Source organism: Pseudozyma flocculosa (genome assembly GCF_000417875.1).
Source record: "Pseudozyma flocculosa PF-1 unplaced genomic scaffold scaffold00002, whole genome shotgun sequence".
In the NCBI taxonomy this organism is placed as follows: domain Eukaryota; kingdom Fungi; phylum Basidiomycota; class Ustilaginomycetes; order Ustilaginales; family Ustilaginaceae; genus Pseudozyma; species Pseudozyma flocculosa.
In genome coordinates this window covers 684727-697669 of record NW_006920870.1, presented here as the reverse complement: position 1 = coordinate 697669, position 12943 = coordinate 684727, and the positions used below count along the sequence as shown (strand labels likewise).

The following is a 12943-nucleotide window of genomic DNA, read 5'->3' as shown; positions in this document are numbered from 1 at the left end:
CCCTCGAGGGCTGAGGCGATAGGAGGAGGCTTGAACAGCACGGCCCGCTCCTGACGCAGGATGTAGGTGCGCGCGTTCATGATGGCCCGCACCCAGTCGCGGTGGGCCGCCGGGTCGGAAAGGGCAAAGTAATGCACGTAGTCCTGGTCCGGCTTCTCAAACATGGTGATCTTGTCCTGCGACCGCAGCGCGAAGGCGTGCGCCTTGGGCGCCTTGACCTTGATCGGGTCGACGAGGTAGACGTCAAAGTTGGACATCTGGCAGATGATGGCCTCGTCCTTGCCCTTTTCCGACTTGGCGTGGTACAGGGCGTGGTCGCGCAGCTCTAGCCACCGCTTGCTCCACTTCTTCTTCTTGTCCTGCACATAGACGTAGCCGGCCAGCGCGGGCGAGCTGGTGGGCACCGCGCGGATCGACAGGTACGGCGACAGCTCGGTCCGCTTGAGGAGGAAGTGGTCGGTGTCGACGTTGGCGCGCGTGTCGGCCACCTCGTGGATGATCTCGTACTCGCGCAGCGGGCGCTCGATGCCATAGTCGGGCGAGCAGTCAAACACGACCCAGCCGCCCTTGCTCTCGTCGAGCGCCACCTGCTCCCGCTCGATAACGTCGAGCACCAGCTCCCTCGCCCGCGCCGTCGGTGCAATCTCGGCCATGGTGAAGCGCTGCTTGTTCATGATGTACACCTTGTACCGCGCTCGGTGCGAGGCGACGACGCTCGGCTCGTTGCTCAGGCTGACCGGCGGAGCCACGGGCGAGCTTGCCGGCGACGACGACGACATGCGCGGCGGAATGACTCCCGAAAACGAGGGACGCCCGCCCGACTCGTCGGCGCTCGGCGACACTGCGGCCGCTGCCGCTGCGTGGAAGCCGTCTCGCAAGGCTTCGTTGTCGGTCGAGTCGGCGGCGCGCTGCCCGAAGTGCTGCTGCTGAGAGGCAAAAGTGGCCGAACTGGGCGTGAGCGGAGACGACAGGCCCGGCGACCTGAGCATCGGAGAGACCAGGCGGTTGAGTTCGGGAACCGGAGGAGCGACAGCCGTGTTAACGCTGGGTAGATGTGCTCGTGCCCGCGACGCCGCCCTCGGCCGATTGCCGACGAGGGCAGGGGAGACGCCCTCCGGCGACATGCCACCCTCTGCAGCCGCAGCGGCGAGGGCCTCTGCACCAGGGGCGACAAAGGGCGGCATCGACGTGGCAGGGTGCGAGGGCCGGCGAGGGTCGCCGCGACCGGCGGGACGGACCTCTGTGCGATGCCTGACGAGGTTCGCACCGGCGTTCGGCGGAGCTGCAACGGCAAGGGCGGGCACAGCGCTGGCATCGTACGGCGCAGATGCGCCGGCCAGGGTCGCCGATCGCTTCGGACGCGTCAGGACCTCCATCGCAGCCGTCGCAGCCGCAGCCATCGCCTTGGCATGCGCGCGGTTCGCCGCCGTCGGATTCGCCTGGGCGGCTGTCAACGCCTTCTGGGCGGCCGCCACCGTAGCTGCGGCGTTGTTGGGCAGGTTTGGAGCCGGGCCGGGCATGACAGGACCTCCAGAGGGGCCCCGGCTCTTTGCCTGCATGCCCGATTCAGAAGGCCGGGTCCGTAGGCTCTTGCCTCGAAGCACGCCGGCGTCATCGGCCTGAGGACGGTTCATCGAGCGCGCCCTCGACAGGGCGCCGGTGCCCAACGGTCGATCCGAATCTGTGCTCGAGGTCAATGTGGGTGCAAACCCGGCAGCGGCGGCCGGATCTGGGATCGCGGGATGCGAGGGCGCTGCTGCGCGCCGGCTCTGCACTCGCATCAGGCGCCTCGTCAGATCGGCGAGGTCCATCGAGGCCTCCGACGACTCTCCACCGTTGGGCTGGGCTTCTTGCAGTTGCATCATGGCCTTCTGCCGCGCAGCCTTGGCGGCCATCTTCTTGAGCGTCCGCTGCGAAGTGGCGCGCGCGGGTCCGTTCTCGAGCGCGGTACGGCTGCTCTCGATGTGCTTGCGGCGCTCCTGTTCCCGAAGGGCACGCTGAAGCGCTTGGGGGTCCTGGACCAGTTCGCCGAGGGGACGGTCATCGGACGAATCGCTGTCGTTGCCGGCCGCCGTTGAACTGTCCGCCAGCGGCCCGCTTGTGCCATTTGCGCGTCTCGCGGCACGGTCCTCGTCCTCGGCATTGCCATAGTCGTCTTCCGACTCTTCCTCGGTGCTGATGTCGTCGTCCTCGTCCTCGTCGTCATCATCGTCGTCCTCGTCGTCATCGTCATCGTCCGATCGCTCGTCGTCATCGCTGTCGTCGTCGTCTCCATCATCGCCAGGATGACCACCTCCCGCCCCTCCGCCGACGCCTCCGCCGCCTCCTCCGTCGCTCGAGCCGTAGTCGTCGGTGTCTTCGCTGCCGCTTCCGCCGTCAGACCCAGTCGAAGCCTCTCGTCGGCTTTCCGAGATCTTGACACGGCTCCTCGACCGCCCAGCACCGGACGCGCTCAGCGTTTGCACGAAGGCGATTCTCTCGGCGTCCAGCGCATCAAAGGCGCGCGAACCTTGCTCCCGAAGCCAGGCGCGACCATAATCGGTCATCGAAGTGCGGTGTGGCCAGTCGTCGCGAGAAAGCCCGATCGCTCGGACCTTTCTTGCTTTGGCCTTGCGCCTTCCGATCGTCGTCTTGCCAGCGGGCGCGTGCTGATCCTCGCCGACTCCGGAGAACCCCGCGGCATTGCCGGTCTGCGTCTCGACATCCGCCTTCGGGCAATTCGGTCGGGCACTCGCGCTGTCGCTGCCAGGACCGTCGACGGCCGGATTGGGCAGCTGTGTCTCTGGAAGGTCACCAGGACGATTGCGCGGCGTGGCGTCCGCCGAACTAGCAGGACTGGCCGAGCCAGCGCTCCCTTTCTCGACATCTGCTTCGCAGGCAGTGGCAATCGACATCTGCCTGGGCCGTGTGGCTACGGCAACCTTGTTTCCGTCTCCCGGCGCTCGCTGCTGCTGGCCGGCACCGAACGACATCGAAGAAGCCTGTCGGGCGTGCCGCAGGTTCCTCGGCGGCAGTAGGGAACTGGCCATGCTCTGCAGGCGATGCGAGGAGGTGCGGGACGACAGGCTGCTTCGGGGATCCGCAGCATCGGCCCCCTGCGCCTCTTGCGATGGCAATGGAGGCAGGCTCTTTTGCACCGAGCTGATTGAGGGCCTGCCGCGATCCAGTTCGCTGATTTCGCTGAGAATGTCCCTGGCCGATGTCGACGAGGAGGAAGCCGCCGCTGCTGCTGCCGCCGCCGCCTGTGCACTCGGCGCGGCCCTGTGCGGCTGTAGCGCGGCTCGGTAAGCATCCTGGTCATCCTGCAGCACCGGCACCGAGATCTGATCTCGGAGCAACGGCTCTCGCATCGCCATTGCCCTTGCGCCGTACCTCTCTGGCCAGACATTGTTCCGCGCCTGCTCGAGGATCTGCTGGGTAGTCATTGTCCGTGTTGGAGGTGGGCTGGGCTCCCTCGGCGGCGGCGGCGGCGCCATCGTCGCTCTGGGGGCCTTGGCGTTCTCGGCTGCCGCCATCGCCACCGAGGCTTCCACGCGCGGGAACGGAAAGGCGTGGCGATCGTCCGATGCGGGGCTGGACGGAACCGTCGTGGAACCGGGCGTCGAGACCTGCGAGCCGCCCCGCGAGGCTCTCCAGGCCTCGGGCAGCTCCTTTCTTTTCTTGCCGGCCCAGGAAGAGAGCAGCGACTTCTTGCCGCCGGCGGCGGAGAGCGACTTGCTCTGGCTCGAGAGGCGGGCCTTTGAGGCACTCGCGAAGCCGGGCCCAGCATCAGATAGAGCGGGTGAGCTGAGGGCCGGACGGCCAAGGCTTTCGCGATTGGCCGCGGCCGAGCCGCTCTTGCGCTTCGTCGAGAGCGACAGCTTCTTTCCATTCTTGGACGCGGACTTGCGCCGGACGCTCTTCCCCGAGGCGACCGAGGCGCCGTCGGATTCCGAGCCGGAGCTCCAGCGGCTGCTCATACCCTGGTTGGCAGCCCTCTCGCCCATCCTCAGGGACGAGGCAAAGGATGCGGGGTGCTGGTCGATGTTGACAGTGGCTGGCGCCGAGAGGATGCCGCTCGACATGGCCGGCAGGTTGTTGATGGCGAACTGGAGCGGAGGCAGCTTCTGCTCATCCCTGCCCGCGGTAGGCTCCTCCGACAGCCCCTCCGCGGTGGGATCGGCCTTCGCCAGGTCATGGCCGCAGTCGAGCATCCTGAGGAGCTCTGCCCTCCGCTGCTCGACAGCGAACGTCCTCCCCTGCCCAGGATCCGTCGGGCTGTCGTAGGCCCCTTCAGCGGAGGGGCCCGACCCCCGCGGCAGATCCTGCTCTGGGGCGAAGCCGGTCGTGTCTTTGGGATCGACAAACAGGTCGGCGAAGCTTTTGCCGCCGATCTCGGTGGGTGAGGTCGCGTCTGGCGCAAAGATCGAGACCCGAAAGGCCGTGCGAGACTCTGGCTGCTGCATCCATTGTGAGAGCCTCGAGAGCGACTTGGAAGCTGCCCAGGCAGGGTCGTCGAGGCCCTGCTGCTTGTCGCCGGGCAGCTGCTGGAGCTCATCTCGCATCTCTGCGGCCTGGAGCATTTCGTCGGCCTCGACCGCGGAGAGTGGCTCGTTCGGCAAGATCCGCTCCTCGCCGGAAAGGTCCACGCCGTCTTCGTCCTCCAGAAGCTCCGTTGGCATTCCCTTTGCTTGCTCGCACTCCAAGAAGCCCTTCGATCCGGCCTCGGCCTTGCGATCGGCCTCGTCGAGCCGGTTCTCGACACGTGCGATAAAATGAGCGCTCGACGGTCGATCAGCGGTCGCCGTAGATGGCCGCGAATCCTCGTTTGGCGGCAGCTCCGCGTCGACGTCTCGCGCCGACGACTCGGCGGCTTCTGCGACTCCAGGCGTGTTCCGCCGGATCGGTTCCGGAAAGGCATCGAGGTCTGCGCCGCTTTCCGCCTCTGAACCCGAGTCTGACGTCTCGAAATCGTAGAACGCCGTCTTGAGAGGCTCATCGAACCTGTCTGTCTCCTCTTCGTCCGACTGCGTTGGGTCGAGGACGATCATGGGCCCTTTCGGTCCTGAAGAGGCAGAGCCGGAAGATGCCGTAGTCTGGCCCGCGATCGCCTCTCGCTCGATGTCTGGCCGAGCCGACGTGACCGTGTTGGCAGCGGAGGACGGCGAGGCCTCGCCTCGGTCGGTCCTGGGCGACCTGTCCAGTACCAGGCGAGCCGGAGGCGCCCTCCTCTTGGAGAAAGGCTGAGAGATGGCCTGCGAAAAGCCAGACGAGACCGGGCCAAGCTGCGAGGGACCTGATTGAGGCGAATCGACGCGGGGCCAAGGCGTGCCGTCGCCGTAGCCATGATCGTACGGGGCAGAGTCTTCGTCAAGTCCTCGATGGTCGAATGTGGTGGTCGACACTGCGCTCAGCGGTGGCTGGTCTGGATCGTAGCCGGATCCGGCCGACAGCCAGTCGGCGCTGAGGCCTCGCTCAATGTGCGATTCGCCCGACGCGGCCCAGAACGGGTGCATGTCCGATTGCGACGCCACGCGGGCCACAAACTCTTCGGCGGTGATGCTGTTTGCTCTCGTCGATGGCTCCGACTCGAAGCTATGTGGCGGCACCGAGGTAAAGGCAGGCGTGCTGGGCAGGACGGGCAGGGGCCCTGTCCAGCCCTTGGACAGCTCGTTACCGCCGAGGGCCGAGCTGAACGAGTTCTCCCTCGACCTGGCCATCGGGCCCTGGAAGCGTTTCGTCGAAGGCAGGGGCCCTGAGCTGCACAGTAGCAGATCTCTCGGTCCAGACCCGTTTGGAGCCGCAGCGGCACCGACAGAACCGCGGCCTCGGCCCATAGGTGCGGCGCGGTAGGCGGGGAATGCGCTGGCCGGTGTCGTTAGCGGAGCGGCGATGCCAAGCCCGACGGTCTGGTTCCGCTCGGCGGCCGACTGCCAAGAGCGAGACGCATGGTACGACGGCATGCTCGCCTCGCCCGAAATGGCCCTCTCCCGTCTGCGTACGAGGTTGAGCTCCTTTGGCCGCCAGCCGGATCCGCTCGAGTTGGGCGTCCCCGGTGTCAGAGGACCGTGCGTCTCAGCGTCCGAGCTCAGCGAGGGGGCCAGGCTGATGCCGCTGTGATCCGTGTCGGCGCTGTTGGCGTCGCTGACGGCCGGACTGTAAAAGTCCCAGACAGAGCTGCCTTCCATCGCAATGTCCTTGTGGCTCGACGCCAGCCGGATGCTCTGCAAGGTCGAGCCCGGTGCATGGCCATGGTCCCGAAACGGCACGGAAGGCCTCTTTTCAACCAGGTCCCCCGTGCCTGGGCTGAGGGATGTGTAGGCCGTTCGCAACGCCGGCAGCGAGGGTCTCGAGAGCAGGACGTCCTTGCCCTGGATACGAGGCGGCGGCTGGGGGAATTCAAAGAGCTCGTCATCCGCCGAATCTGCAAGAGATAGAGCGCTGGACTGGCTCGACGAGCTGGGAATCGCCGAAGCCATCGTCGTACCGTCTGCGAGGGAGCGGAGGCCACAGCGCGGGCAGGTCAGTCTGGGCTCTGTCTGTGGCCAGGTCCAGGATCCGCTAGAGGCAACTCACCCCTCTGTCCGGTATCAGGGACGGCGTCGATGGGCTCAGAGTCTCCGTGGCAGGACACGAGACGAGACGACGCGGTTTCGGAGCAGATCGCGATGGCAGCAGGGCGAGGGCAGCGGCCGAGTCGACGTCGAGATCGGGTTCGAAGCTGGATGGCACAGGCTCAGCGTAATCACAGCGAGGCGAGCGGCGTAGAAGGATCGTGGTATCGACTCGACGAGAAGATAGCCGGGGTTCGAGCGGTCGGTCGTAAGAGGAGTTCCGAGGTGCGTTGTATTGGATCCACGGAAACGTCCTTGTCCTCTTCGAGAGGCAAAGTACGGGTGGGTGGCTTTTCAGAGGGTCGAGCGAGGGTCAATCCAGAGCAGGGGCGTCGAGAGCCGATCTTTGCTGGCGGAGGGCGAGCGTCGTACGGCAGAGGTTGAAGGGACGAGGTCGAAAAGCAGCGGGAAGGGAATACTCAATGGTGTCCACGAGGCGAAGGGGTGGGCATCGCGAGCGCAGCCTGGCCGAGGGTGGGGACGGTCCGAGAGGTGGGTCGACGGCCGTCGCAGTGAGGATGGTGTTGGCGGTCGCGACGGTGGTCGTGGAGTGGAGCGTATGTGTGCGCCTGCCGCAGACGACGCGAGTGGGTGGTGGGCGATGGCGAAGAGAGGGAAGTCGTGGGTGGGCGGCCGTAGACGTATGTGTGACTTTAGGAGGACAGGCGGGCAGGTGGCAGGAGGGCTGCAAGCAGGCAGCAGCAGGATGGCAGAGTGTGCCGTGCTCTCGCCTGCCTGTAGCCTGTAGCCGTAGCCTGTAGCCTGAAGCTAGGAGAGGGGACGCTGCAGCGAGGAGGTTTGAGCGCGGCGCGCGACGCCAAGCAAGCTGCCAGCCTAACGGCCCACAGGCGAGCGGGCGAGGAAGAAAGCAGGCGGGCCAGAAGGTCAGAGGGGCAGCCAAGCTCAACCCAGGCCCACGGCGGCACCAAGCCACCCACGGCTGCCCCTAGGCAGGCCTACCGACGGGTACCAGGGCCTGCCTGCCTGCCTGGCCTGGCCTAGCATACTAGCACTGTAGCTGCTGCTGCTGCCTTGCCTCCTGGCCTGCCTAGGCGAGCTGCACCCTGCCACCTGCTGCTTGCGCCTGCGCCCGCGCCCGCGCCTCCAGCCGACGAGATCGACGGTGCGCGGAGAGGGCGCTAGCTCAGCACGCACGCACGGGCTGGGCAGCCAGCCAGCCAGCCAGCCAGCAGGTTAGGCCAGGCTAGGGTGCCAGCGCTCCTCGTCGGCACCTGGTTCACGTACGACGTACGCACGCTACGGCACGCCATCCATGCCGTCCTCCAGACTCTCCCTCCATCCGTACGTCCGTCTGCCAGATGCAGACCATCGCCCAGACGACAGGCGACAGACAGACAGACAGACAGACAGACCGCTAGGCCGAGAGCGTGACCAGCGAGCAAGCAGGGCCGGGTAGCCCACCTGACGGCACCATCCTCGCCTCGACTTCTCTCACTCTGGCCACTTCGCAATCCAATCCTCCTCAGCCGCTTGAGCAGTTCTGTCGTATTGCACCCGCCAGCAGGCATGCTCAAGGGTAAGATGGCCTGGGAGCAGGGCCTTTGCCGCCAACGACCCTGTGCTCGTTGTCGAGCATTGTGCCTCGCCCGCCGTGAGAAGTCTTCTGCGCCAATGCAGACAGCCTCGGGCAGAGACTACAGCTCGCGCGTCCTTGGTCGCCGTGACGGCAATTCATGGCAAGACAATTGCAATTCTACTTGCTGGGCCGTGCGACCCTGAAGCCAATAAGAATGGTGCTCTGACTGCGACGACGGTACCGGTGCTGCTTGTCTATCGGTCGAGCTGGTTTCGAGCCGGGTCCGGTGCCATGCTCGAGAGGCGCTTCAAAGGAGCCCTCGCTCGGGGTGACGGCCAGAGGTACGTGTAGTCGGACGGCGCCCAGTCTGCGGCAGATTCCAGCTGTCATGGGCCCGGTACAACGTGGCCAGCAGCACGCTGCTCTGCCAGCCCAGGTCAGCGAGAATGTCTGAGCGCATTGCAGACTGGGGCTCGGCGATGGGAGAATGGCGTGGGTACCCTCGAAACCTCGGGATGGCTGCCGACCGCCGTGAGCGCCAGGGTGCGAGTCCTGTACTGTACGTCCACGCACGCGGCTCGGACGTACGATCGCCTGCCTTGCCTTGGCCTGCCTTGCCTGGTCGCCTGTACCCTCTCCTCGCATCGCATCGCCCGTTCTCCCTTTTTCCACCTTGCAGCAGCGGCAGGCTGGGCTGCCTCTTTCTCGACGGCAGCAGCCGACGAGTGCCCAAACGAGCACTCGCGGACTGACGGCCCACGCAAATTCGTCAATCTCGTCGTCGTTGTCTCTCGTCGAGAAAAGTCGATTAGGGAGGGACAAGCAGGTGCCGTCGCCAAGACGCAAGGGAGAGAGGGTCTGTGAGGAGCCGGCTGGAGGAAGAACGCAGGCGTTGGGAAGCTCGTCGGAAGAAACTGAGGCACCGAAAATGCAGACGAAAATCCTGCGCTCTCTGGCAAGCATGGCTGGCCAACACCTGGTCCGCCCGCCCCGGTGCCGGACCCGATGTGTGCTGGCCCATCGCCACCAATCATCGGGCCGAGGTGGGGCTCGAGATCTCGAGCACCAGGCGTCGTCGTCGACATCTGCTCGACGTGCACAGCCCCTCATCTCACCTCAATCTCACTCTGGCCCCGCCTCGGCGCGTCGCAGTTGGAAAAACTCATCTGTCCGTGGGCATCGACTTCGACAGAGGCATGCTATTCGAGGTGAAGAACCTACTCCTCCTCGCCCTCGTCCGGACCTTCGACCTCGTCCTCGACCTCGTCGACCTCTTCGTCGTCATCACTGTCTCCGGCATCGTACTCCTCGTCGTCGTCGAGGTCAAAGTCGCTGCCCTGCGCCTCTGCGGCTTCGAGCAGCTCCTCGAGGTCCTCGAGCTTGAGGCCCTTGGCCTGGGCCTCCTTGAGCGCCTTTTCCAGCCTCTTGAGTTCGGCATCCTCGGCAGCCTCGTCGACCTCGCCTTCGTCGCCGTCCGACTCATCTTCGTCCATGCCGTCGACGTCGACGGCGTCTTCGTCGCTCTCGATCACCACCGCACCGGCACCGTCGTCCTCGTCCTCGTCCTCGTCCTCGTCACCGTCGCCGTCGTCGCCGTTGGCCTTTGCCGTCGACTGTGGGATGCCGACCGTGGAGAGGCACGTGAGCCTGGTGCCCTTGGTGTTGTAAGAGCCGATCGCCTCGACCGAGACGAGGCCCTCGGCGTAGGCGTCGAGCGTCTTGGCGCCGGCCGAGGCAGGCGAGAGAGCGGCACAGACGGCCGTCAGGTCAAAGACGCGAATGAACCCGTCAGACGAAATCGTAGAAGCGACCCAGGTCGAGGCGGGAACGGATGCTTCGGCCTTGCCCTTGCCCTTGCCCGAGGCGTCGGACGGGACCACAACGGGGAGAATCGAGACGGCCTTGACCCTGTAACAGCGGCCGGAAGATGATGAGTAAGGGCGGATCAGCGACGGGTCGATCTCGACCAAGCCCACCGAGCCTTTACGCTGCGACACTCACCTGTTCTTGTGGCCGACCAGCCTTCCGACATCGACGAGTGGCGTGAGGTCCTCCTGCTCCTCCTCGTCGTCATCGCTCTCGTCACCGCTCTCCCCGGCGTCGTCCTCCTGCCGTGCCTCCTTCTTCTTCTTCTCCTCCTTCTTGCCGCCCTCGGCCTCCTTGGCGGCCTCGTCGACGGCCACCTTGGCATCGAGGTCGTAGATCTTGACCGTGCCATCCTCGAGAGCGGCAAAGAGCAGCTCGTGCTCCTCCTTGGACGCCCCGACCCTGACCCTGGCAAACTGGATGTCGCCGATGCGCTTCGAGTCCTCCACCTCTGCGATCTTGGTCATATCGGTGCTAAAGACCATGGCCTGGCGGTAGGCGAGCACGGCGAACCTGCGGCCCTTGGTGTCCCAGCGCACCAGGTCGGCCTCGATGCCGATCTTGGTCGAGGCGGCGGCTCGGCCCCGCATCAGGTCCCACATGCGGATGGTGCGGTCCGAGCCGACGCTGAGCGCGAGGCGGCCAGAGGGGTGCGGCGCGGCCGAGTTGATGCGGCCGATGTGGCCCTTGAGCGTGCGCAGGAGCGCCCAGTCGCTGGTGCGGTAGAGGTTAATGTTGGAGTCGGCGCTGGTGGTGAGGAGGTAGGTCTTGGAGGCAAAGGTGAGCGAGGTGATGGTGCCCTCGTGTCCCGTCAGCTGACCGACCTCTCTCCGCCTGCGCAGGTCCCAGACCTTGACCACCTCGTCGGTGCCGCCGGTGGCGAGCCACTTGGACGTGGAATCGGCGGTGGCGACGGTTCGGATCGACGAGACGTGGGCGGGGAAGGTGAAGACGGGCTTGAGCTGCGCGGTGAAGCCGCCAGACGAGGACGAGGACGAGGCGGAGGCGGACGCATCGGCGGCAGCATCCGAGGTCGGCTCGAGAGTGGCCTGCAGGCCATATAGGATCCTCTCGTAGGAGCCGGCGATGAGATGGAAGGATCTCGTGGGCGCCGGTGGGACGATGACGAGCTTTGCCGGTCCGGCGTTGTTGGCCTTGTTGGCCGCCTTGACTTTTGCCTTGTCGCGCTGCCGCTGGAGCTTTTCCTTGTCGGCGGCGGCCTGGGCGGCCTCCTTTTCCCTTCTCGCGGCCTCCTGCTTGGCCTTGATGAACTCGTGCTTGGTCTTGGGCTTGGGCTGGTCCTTGGGCCGTTGCCGCTGGGGCTGCGGCTTGGGCTTGGGCTTGGGCTTGGACGAGGCCGTGTCCTGCTGGTCGTCGGTGCGCTGCTTCTTGGCCGACTTGCGGAACGCGGTGCCCTTGGGCTGGGGGGCCTCCCTCGAGGCGCTGCCCGGAGCGGGTCTGGATCGTTTTTGTGCCGGCATCGTGGGCGGTGCGTTGTGTGGCAGTGGTGGGAGCGCAGCGGGTGAAGGTGGTCGATGGGGCCAGAGAAGCACGGCCGGGGGGAAGCGAGAAGAAGTTTTGGCAGGCCAGTCTGGCCCACGCCGCGCGGCCAGGGAAAAAAATCACAGTCGAAGGTCTCGGAATTCGGGCAAGAGACGTCGGCCCGGCTGGCTGCTCCACCTGGCCTGGGCGTGCGAGGTTGCGCAGGCGTGCATACGTGGGGCCCGCCCGCGCTTTTTTGAAAGAAGCGGGACGGCGGGCCGTCCGGCCAACATCGAGGCCGGTGCCACTCGACGCCGCCCCCCGGTCTCCGCCGGAAGAATCAACACCAGCCCGACACCGGCATCGTTGCAGCGAGGCCAGGGCAGTCACCACCATCACCGGCGCCTATAAGAGGGACCCAGGAGCACCAACGACATCCCCACCCCTTCAACACCGCATCGCACCCCGCCGCACCTGCCACCATGACCATCATCGTGCACCACCTCAACAACTCGCGCTCGCAGCGCGTCCTCTGGCTGCTCGAGGAGATGGGCATCCCCTACGAGATCAAGCACTACCAGCGCGGGGCCGACAAGCTCGCGCCCAAGGAGCTCAGGGACGTCCACCCGCTCGGCAAGTCGCCCGTCATCACCGACACGGCCCGCGCCAACCGCGTCGTCGCCGAGTCGGGCGCCATCGTCGACTACCTCATCCGCCACTACGGCGAGGGCCGCTTCGTACCCACCGACGCCGACAAGGTCGACGACGACGTCTTCTGGAGCCACTTTGCAGAGGGATCCCTCATGCCCACCCTCGTCATGAGGCTCGTCCTCAGCTTTGTGCCCGCCCAGGCCCCCTTTTTCGTACGCCCCATTGCCCGCGCCATTGTCGGCGGCGTCGAGTCCGCCTTTATCGGGCCCAACATCATGAACAACATGTCCTTTGTCGGCAACGAGCTCGACAAGCGCGCAGGCGGTCAGGACTGGCTCGCCGGAGGCGACAAGGACGGCAACCCCGTGAGTCTCGCCGTGCGGACGGGCCCAGCCGTGTATGCCCCGCTGACTGTCCCCGCCCCCGCCTCGCCACCCCGAGCAGACCGCCGCCGACTTCCAGATGGCCTTCCCCCTCGAGGCCGCCCTCTCCGGCCGCGTCGACAACCTCGCCCCTTCGGTCAAGGCCTACGTCGACCGCATCCACAACCGTCCCGCCTACAAGCGCGCACTCGAAAAGGGCGGGCCCTACGCCTACGCCTGAGAGCGCGATCGCACTCCTTTCTGATCGATACCCGCTTGTTCAACTTGTGACTGCCTGTTTGCCTGTCGGCATTGACAGAATCAAATATGAATTCGTGACAGGCAAGAAGCGAAGCCGGCTGCCGGGCAAGGCCTAGGGGTATGAAGAAAGCAGAAAAAGAAAAAAAAAAAAAAAAAAAAACCCCNGAACGAACAAAAAGAGGCACCTACAA

General features: G+C 65.8%; 3 protein-coding genes across 3 annotated transcripts in view; 1 reads left to right on the top strand and 2 right to left on the bottom strand.

Moving 5' to 3' along the window:
- PFL1_00884 (uncharacterized protein) overlaps window positions 1-6458 on the bottom strand; it is a gene marked incomplete at both ends in the record, with an annotated part of 6705 nt that extends 247 nt beyond the window's left edge. The window contains one exon of the mRNA XM_007878385.1: window positions 1-6458. This exon is cut by the window's left edge and continues 247 nt beyond it. Within this exon, the coding sequence (XP_007876576.1) occupies window positions 1-6458 (6458 nt within the window).
- Window positions 6459-9347: 2889 nt separating this feature from the next.
- Window positions 9348-11477, bottom strand: PFL1_00883 (uncharacterized protein; the record flags this gene model as incomplete). Its single annotated transcript, XM_007878384.1, has 2 exons — window positions 9348-10038; window positions 10132-11477. 2 exons carry the CDS (start codon window positions 11475-11477, stop codon window positions 9348-9350), a joined length of 2037 nt encoding a protein of 678 aa, XP_007876575.1.
- A 483-nt stretch (window positions 11478-11960) lies between these two features.
- PFL1_00882 (uncharacterized protein) lies at window positions 11961-12732 on the top strand (the record flags this gene model as incomplete). The annotated part of the gene is made up of 2 exons (XM_007878383.1): window positions 11961-12494; window positions 12574-12732. The coding sequence occupies 2 exons, from the start codon at window positions 11961-11963 to the stop codon at window positions 12730-12732; spliced, it is 693 nt and encodes a 230-aa protein (XP_007876574.1).
- Between the last annotated feature and the right edge of the window lie 211 nt (window positions 12733-12943).